Source organism: Oncorhynchus kisutch, linkage group LG2 (genome assembly GCF_002021735.2).
Source record: "Oncorhynchus kisutch isolate 150728-3 linkage group LG2, Okis_V2, whole genome shotgun sequence".
Lineage (NCBI taxonomy): Eukaryota > Metazoa > Chordata > Actinopteri > Salmoniformes > Salmonidae > Oncorhynchus > Oncorhynchus kisutch.
Window position 1 is genome coordinate 28,478,902 of NC_034175.2, and position 9,011 is coordinate 28,487,912.

At 40.8% G+C, this 9,011-nt stretch overlaps 1 protein-coding gene across 1 annotated transcript; it reads right to left on the reverse strand.

The window, feature by feature from the left end:
* Positions 1 to 4,079: 4,079 nt before the first annotated feature.
* On the reverse strand, positions 4,080 to 8,578 carry pou3f2b (POU class 3 homeobox 2b). The gene has a single exon (XM_020478946.2). It carries the CDS (start codon positions 7,669 to 7,671, stop codon positions 6,349 to 6,351), a length of 1,323 nt encoding a protein of 440 aa, XP_020334535.2. The 5' UTR covers positions 7,672 to 8,578; the 3' UTR covers positions 4,080 to 6,348.
* Between the last annotated feature and the right edge of the window lie 433 nt (positions 8,579 to 9,011).

Sequence of the window (9,011 nt, forward strand, 5' to 3'; positions counted from 1 at the left end):
ATACAATTTAAAGTGTGTTTAACTTACGGCCTACATTCAATCAGATCAAGCACTAACCAGCAATAGCCAACACACACATAGCTGATGTTTTGGAGGTGTCTGAGATACAACTGCATTGGAGCTGTCAATTTGGTGAGCAGTTGCTCTTGATCATTTTCATGAAGCCACACCTGTCCCACACCGCCAAAACAACCTCTATGCCGATGTCAGCTAAAGCAGGTATGATTAAATAAAGCACTAAGATTGCTTAATTTGATTATTATTATGAGGCCTATAATACATTATAAATCGGCCTAGGCTACATAATGAATGTTAAGTGGCCTACTGAACAGGATCCCCCCACGAAAGACCAGCTATGTTAGTCTGATGAGAAGGTGCCTTAAATTGTTGAGTTTGTCAATTGACCAATGATTGGAAATTATGAAAGCATGTCTTAAGAATGAAATGAGCAGTAGGCAAGCTGTAAACCCATGTCCCTATCAATTTAAGAAGTTTCTAAGAAAGAATGTGTTCCATGTGTCGGCCTAGGCTACACTAAACTGCCCCCTCTTTTATGCAATTATTCAGCCAAGGACTCGCTAGATGGCACCAGAGGATTGACGTTGTGCAACTTGAGCTGCGTGTAGCGGATAAGCACCAAGCAGAACCGTGTACCGCGCGAGCCTAATGGGAAATTTCAAGCAAACTAAATAAAGAGGAAGGTGTAATTAACATGTCGCAGTATTAATTGCATCTGCAAGTGAACGAATTAAGTAAATTTAGTTACATATATATATATATATATATATATATATATAATATATATATATAATTAGGCGTTGCTTCTGTAAGGGTCGAGATAGATCACAGGCCGGTGCATTTTATGCAAAACATTGAAATGGCATTGGGGGCTCCTGCACACTTTCCTTTGGGATATTTAGTTTTATTCAAATATAGCATGTTACTGGTATATGTAAAGATGCTCAGTAAACAAACCAAGGCTATGTAAACCATTTATAACAATTAAAAAAGAATGACACTCTGCAATAACAGTAAATGTTCATAGGCCTACAAATGTGCCACGTAGGCTAGGATATGCAATTTCCACAAGTTCCCAAAAGAAAGCCCCTATGGAAGAAGGCATGTTAGACCAAGCTCTGCAGTTCTCATATTGATATGTCTTCTTTCGTAGGGAGTCTTTGAGGTAGCCTGCAGCCAGGTCCATGCAAATGTATCAATCAGGTGTTAATGGTAGATTGGCACTAAGGAGTCATCTTACCATAAAGGTATTAGGATATACAGCATCGCCGTACAGGCGAAGGAGGAAAGCTATGCTTCTTCGCCTTAAATAAACGCTCTTTGCTGTTGAACGCATATATTTGCTTTACCATGTCATTACAGTTAGTAGCCTAAGCCTACCTATCGATATCAAGACTAATGAAATTCCATTAGATCCAGTCACATTAACACTTTCAAACCATCGATAATATGCCTTCCACCCTTTCACATCAAAACGTTATTGAACTTGTGAAGCATCGAGTGTTTGTGTCAGTAGAAAGGCTGATAAGTATGATTGGCTCAGATTATCATCATATGATCGCATGTAAACAAAATGGAAAAAATAAGGGACATCCACGTGTATTCAATGTTTCTAAATTATGCAATACAATATGGCATTTTGCTTTGAATTATTGGGCTCCCGAGTAGTGGTCTAAGACACTGCATCTCAGTGCAAGAGGCGTCACTGCAGTACCTGGTTCGAATCCAGGCTGCATTTACATCCGGCCGTGATTGAGAGTCCCATAGCGGGGCGCATAATTGGCCCAGCGTCGTCCGGGTTTGGCCCGGGGTAGGCCGTCATTGTAAATAAGAATTGCCTAATTAAATAAAGGTTAAAAAAAATTGGGATTATATTATCCCCCAAAATGTTTCATCCGGTCAAGATAAACATGATCTTGTGATGTAACGTAAGTACTACGATCATACCAGATGCATTGTTATTTACTTTTTCCCAAACAAGCACGTAGAGTAGTTCGTCGTCAGACCATTTGTGTCGAAAGAGAAGCAACGCCCCACGGGGCATACTGGTTGAATAAACGTTGTGTGGAACCAAGGTGGAATAGACGTTGAATTGACGACTGTGCTCAGTGGGGCTGCTCTCTGATCAACTTTCAAATATTACCATAGCACTATAATTAATCTACAATACTGACGATGGATCAGCTCCTATAGATATTACCAGCTTTGGCTGCAAATATTGAAGCGACTTACTCTAAATGCTTAGGCCTACCCTATAATAATGCACTAAATCAAGATTTGGCGCATCATTCCGCACATGTTGTTCGATATCGTGAAATATATTGAGGCAAGAAGTACAGACAATAGCATAGAATTAGCCAAATATAATTCAATTGAATGAACGTCAAATTGATTTCAATGTGATTTAAATATAGGCCCACGAAGCCTATAACGTAGCCTATATTTTGCAGTCATCTCGGTTTTCATTTGAAGCACGCATCGTTTTATTATTCGTTTGTTTGTAACAAATGCAAAGACACAAGCAACATAGGCTAGCCTATTTGTAGTCGACTGCGTTCTGAACTTATCCGCAGTCCCAGACAGACCGACGAAGCTCTTGATTAAGTGTTAAACTGAGATTTTCTGCGTATAAAGTGACTGCAAAAAAAGCATCTAACGACTCCCTTAGATGTTCTACGAGTGGTCTGAGGCCGTCAATAAATAACGAGCGTTATTTTGTGCAACTTGAGTAACGATGGTTTTGGGAAAAGCTCGGCTACTATACATCATAAGATTGTTCTAAAGAGGATCTTAATTAACGCTACGAAGGCTCGGAGAGCCATGCCCTTGTCTGGGTTGTGACCACAGAGTTAAATAGAGGTCTCTCAAATCTAGATTATATTTTGTTAATTCTAGGCTACTGCCTATACTTTTTGCCTCAATATATTTCTTGCATGTACAGCGCCAATGAGGACTTTCACCATTTTGAAGTAGTCAACGTGATTCTATCCTTGGGGCGGCAGCGTAGCCTAGTGGTTAGAGCGTTGGACTAGTAACCGGAAGGTTGCGAGTTCAAAACCCCCAAGCTGACAAGGTACAAATCTGTCGTTCTGCCCCTGAACAGGCAGTTAACCCACTGTTCCTAGGCCGTCATTGAAAATAAGAATGTGTTCTTAACTGACTTGCCTGGTTAAATAAAGGTAAAATTAAAATAAAATAAATCAGGAGGAATAAGCCAATGAATTATAGTAATGAGCTAACATTGGCAGTAAATCACCAACCTTGGCTTCATATATGTTCAAACAACACACTACAGATGGCAGTATGCCCCCTTCCAGTTTGTTTGCCAGGTCATAAAAGTAGTAGAAGAAGAAAATGGACTACTTCAAAATGGAGGAGTCCTCAATGGGCTGCCAATAACGCTGCCCATGCGCTCACGGACGCCATAATAAGGACCGATACAATGATTCCATGTCTATCTAAGTCTATGGTTGTGATCGATAGAGGGCAGTTGTTGGCCCTATTCTTTTGAACACATGTTCGAATGGATTCATTGACACTAATCGACACGTCCACAGGGCTCAATGGTGTTGTGGTCCATTTGACCTGTGGAATGTAGGCCTACATTTAGCCTACAAAAGACCGCACGCTGTTGAGAGAGCAGAAACGAAATAGGCCTTTTGCCTATATTTTCCCTATAGCCGAGGCGCACCACCCATTTGCTCATATTAAATATTTTTGTCTAGTCAGTAAATATGAACGAATGCACAGAAATGGCATAGCTGTCGTGAAACGGTAACTTGCATTAATCTGGTTTTAGCATTTGGTTGGCATAATACAATGCGCCATGGCCATGAACTGATAAACATTTCAATCTTGTTATTGTTCTAAATTTCAAAATGGTATTAACCAATTCGATGCCTCTCTTCTTGCAAAACTCAAAATGAACCAAATTCGTCATCATGACGTGATTACCACGAAAAGACCTTTGATGAGAATACAATAAAAAAAAAAGATGGTGGGAAATAGCCAGAAAGACCATGTTCCATGCAGCTTTAAATAAAATACATTAGATCTCGACATTGAAAAAAGCTTTTTAATATCAACCCCATTATTTAAAAATGTGCAAGTCTTTGTTCATGTGATATCAAGTGATGAAATATTACCTGCACATCACCATCTGCGTGTTTAACCCCCAGGTTTATCCAGATCAATTAAAAGTGAATGTGACAAACGCGGGGAGAAAAAAAAACAATAAACAAAAACAAAACAAAACATCGAATTTGTACATCCCACAGTTTGATTATCAGACAATTGTATGATTGGTCGATTAATTCAAGCTACAGAAGAAATACGATCAATGCCATTAACTTTTTTCTTTAAAAAAACAAAAGTAAATGAGAAGAACACAAGTCCCTGGATATAATTTGCATAAAATGAAACAAAGCTACGGAGAACAAGCCATATGGTTATCATAAAACATGTATATACACGTAGCATTGACGGTATAGGCTATGGCAATCCCCCTGAAATAAAAAATACTATCTCTCCCCCTTTCTGACTAGCCTATATTCCATAAGCCTTTTCGATGCCATTTATATATCTATTGTACTTTGTCATCTATAAAAGTCATTATAGAATAAATTACAATCTCAATAACAAAATTATAAAATTAACGTATTTGATCATTATTCCCATATCGCAATGATACCAAAACAAAAGAAAGGTGGCAAGTATCAAATAAAATCCTCACCCCATTGATAAATAATAAAATAATAATAATATATTATTCTTATTATTATTTTCATGATATGTGATGTCAGGTGACTTGTTTTTGACAAAGGGTCCACGTTGTTTTTAAAAGTTGATATAAAATGTAGAACACTTAAATATCTATTTCCTTTTGTAAAGGAATTATACATCTTTTAAATAAAATATATTTCAGCGAGCATATCGCCTTCTTTTGCCAATCTGTGGGCTGATTAATTATTTAGTTGCCAATCAATTAGACCATAATTACTTAAAGCATATATTTGATTCAAAAATATAATGTCAGGTGGACATTATTGAAAGCCAATGTCAGGACAACATGTGAAGTCAATTCTGCCAATCCAATTGAACTCACATCAATGAAATCCCTCTGAATTGAACATAAAATGCTTCTCAAACACATTACACTGCAAACAACAAGCATAATTTCAGCTACAAATAACTTTAAATAAAAATACAAGGTAGGCTATTGAAACCTAAAAATTGTGTCAAAACCATTTGGAATAAAAAAATAAACAGCTAAAACCTGTTTTTGTTTTGAAAACACCGAAAGAAAAAAAGTGCCCCAGTGAGAAGGAACTAAGCCGTGACTGTTTAGTTATACAATATTTACAAAATTGATCACAATGTTCTGTGAAACTTGGTGATATATCTTGCTCTAGAAAAGTGCCAGGTTTCCATCGCCACGTAGCCCTTCCGTGACCTGACTGCTAGCTGCTGGCCGCGTGGCGTGGAGCGGAGCTCAGTGTTGGCAGCCTTTTGTGTTTGATCCACACGTGCTGATATCATTGAGAGAACGAGGAGGATGATGTGCTCCTGTGTGCGTCCAAACGAAATATTAAAACCATACGACTTATGTGGTATCAATTATTCAAGGAGCTCCTTCGAACTGCTCTTGACAACAACAACAACAACAACAATAATAATAATAATAGGGATATAACAGGTAACAGGCTAAAATAATAAAGCTTTCGCACATAATCATTTGCCTAAACGCCTCAAAGCAATGTTGAATGTCAAAACTAACTGGAAAAAGATGACTGACGGATGATCAACCCTCACACATTGCTCAGCCGATGCTCAACCCCCAGCTGCTTGTCTGGGACAGAGAAATGGCGTTTAGGCTATGTTTTGTCGAATGCAGCTCTCATGACTTTTCTTGTCCGACCCACACGTCCAGAACAAAACCATGATGATTACGCAGCGCCATGTGTTGAACAAGAGGCGAGAATGTAAACCATTTTAGCTATGAATCCCGAGGCTAGTTTTTAACGATAATTTCCTTTACGCCAAATATTTTTCACAATAGGGCTACACCTTGAAACTGCGTTGAGTCACAGTGCTAGGCATATCCTCGAACATGTGTTCGCTTAGCTCTTGTAGAAAACATTTTCTACTCCATCGCTTATGATATTCGGGTTTTGAATGGTATTCAATGCAGATATTGTGTAAGTAGCCTACTCATGCCATAGGCTAGGCTATTATACATAAAACACCCACTATCGCTCATAGTCCAGTGAATTATATATAATTTTCAAGACAAACAAAATCAGGAAAAGTCTAATAGTGGTCCGTTATTGTTCATTGAACCGGTGTTTGGACTCCATGATGTGGCGGTGTGTCCCCATACACATCCTCGGTTCCAGGAAGCGGTCCACCGGGAGGAGTCATCCGTTTCTCTTTCTGTCTCCTGTTACAAAACCAAACCCTCACCACCTCTTTCTCCAGCTGTAGACCGTCCGCCAGGGAAGTAATTTCCGCCGCTGCGGGTTTAGGACACTTCAAGAAATGGGTCTCCAACGCCCCTTTTACGCTTACCTCGATAGAGGTCCGTTTTTTCCTTTTCCTCCCTTGTGCAGCGATTTTGTCCAAGCTGGTTGGGCTGCCCGAGGTGGAATCCGCTTCTTCCAACCACTTGTTCAACAAAGGCTTGAGTTTACACATGTTTTTGAAGCTGAGCTGCAGGGCCTCGAACCTGCAAATAGTGGTTTGGGAAAACACATTTCCATACAGCGTTCCCAAGGCGAGTCCGACGTCAGCTTGAGTGAAGCCCAGCTTGATCCTCCGCTGCTTAAACTGCTTGGCGAACTGCTCCAAGTCGTCGGAGGTCGGTGTATCCTCGTCCGAATGGTCGTGGTGACTCTGTTGCTGGTGCTGGGACGACTGGTGGCCGTGGTCGCTGAGATGCGGGCTGTGGTGGTCTTCGTGTGCATCTCTTAGGTTGTGGTGGTGCATTCCCTGTCCGCTGCCTGGAATCAGGCCGTTGACGCCGAATCCGGGCTGTGAATAAATAAGGCTCTGGCCATTGGATGTTGCCATGCTGGGTATGTGGGCTGCGGTAGTTCTCCACGCTCGGGCGTCGTGGTGGTTCCCATGTGACTGGTGCACCAGGTGGGGCGGTCGCGGCTGATGCTGGTGCTGCAGGTTATTGGAACTGTGCATCTCGTCTCTGGTGCCCTGCACCGCGGGTTTGATGTCCTGCTCACCGAGCGGACTGGTTGACCACGGAGCTCCCTCTCCGTGCGACAGTGCCGTTATCCACTGGTGCGCGTGGCTGAGCGGGTGACTGTTGCTCTGCAATGAGTAGTCACTCTGCAACAGGGTCTGCGCGTCCCTGTACGCCGATGCTTGCTGCATGCTCCCGGGCTCCGAGTGCACAATGGATGCGCTGGAGGTGAGGATATTGTAATGATTAGACGCTGTGGTCGCCATGACTCTCGGAGCCGGACTGATCGCTCTTATTAAAGGAACCTTGCATTTGACAGTTACTGTTTTGCCACAGGCGTCTCCCAGGCACTCTGCCAAGTGGACACAGCGGCGCGCACCTGCACTCCGCCTCGTCCCGCTGTTCATTGGACAGAAATGGCTGATGGACGTGGTTGCTACTGGCAACAGCCCACTCATTGGACGTTAGAGAGTCTCAACAAACACTACCTATTTCTAGAGAACTGCGAGTTCTGCTGCGGCACCTCTGAAACGTGAGAGACCGAGTGCGGCATGGAAAACGGAGAGAGGGGATAGGCACTGGCCGAGGTTTCAAATGGAACTGTAAGGAATTTACTCAAATTAATACGATAATGTTTTAAACCAATATATGAATATCGTGATTGCAGATCATTCGAGTGATGCATGCTTCAAATGCTTTTGTGAAATATCCATTTGTTTACGGTTATAGATTTTCTCCTATTTATTTGGAGTAAATTGTGTTTGTATTTATTGTATTTACATAACTTTTTTTTTGACATGAAATGTTATTAATACTTGTAATAACTGTGTGGGCATTTTTATGTTTGGCCGTTCAGTGATTGTGGCGAAAACTTTTTTTTCTTCAAGGATAAAGTTTTGTTTGAGGTAGTAGGCGGATAGTTGCAGTTACATGTGTTATGTATTTATTGTGTTACTAGGCGTATACTATGAGATAGGATATGGATTCCTTGATATTGAATAGCCGAATGAGAGTAACTGAGACTTATTGCGAGGATCAGTGCTGGTTGCATGATGGAAATGATTGTAGTGCATAATTATTTTTTTATGGCCAAAAATGCAGGGAATGAAAACATGTTTTACTGTGAACCTGTATAGATACATGCTTTGTGCCACTGACAGTACTTTGCGTGTGCATGTGTTACGTGATCTGTTTGTATACAATGTCGGTGATGTAATGCCATTTCCCTCTGCATTACACGTGCTCTACAATACTGGGATGTAATTGTATGACAATACAAGTATAAGGCTAAGCACAATAAACTTTTAGATTCAAACTAGTCTTGGCGCCATATGAAGGTGTAAACCTTAAAATAAAAACGTTCAGTAATAGGTTACTTAGTTGGAGTTTTGCATTTAAAACCGGAGTGCATAATGTACAACTATGGGCACGCTATGATGTCATTGTTGTTTAGGACTCTCTCTTTCTCTGTGTGTGTGTGTGTGTGTGTGTGTGTGTGTGTGTGTGTGTGTGTGTGTGTGTGTGTGTGTGTGTGTGTGTGTGTGTGTGTGTGTGTGTGTGTGTGTGTGTGTGTGTGTGTGTGTGTGTGTGAAACGCTTCCACCTAAGACCTATGAAAATCGGGTCTGAAATAGTACGAGTTTTCAAATATTCGTTTGGGCACTATTTTATTTGGTTTAGGTTTAGTAGAAAAATTAGTTGATGTAATTTGTAAATACCAAGTTGAACATGTTTGGATTATGGAGACCTACACGAATATAAAACGTCTACAAATAGAACAAAAAAAGTTGGACCACCAC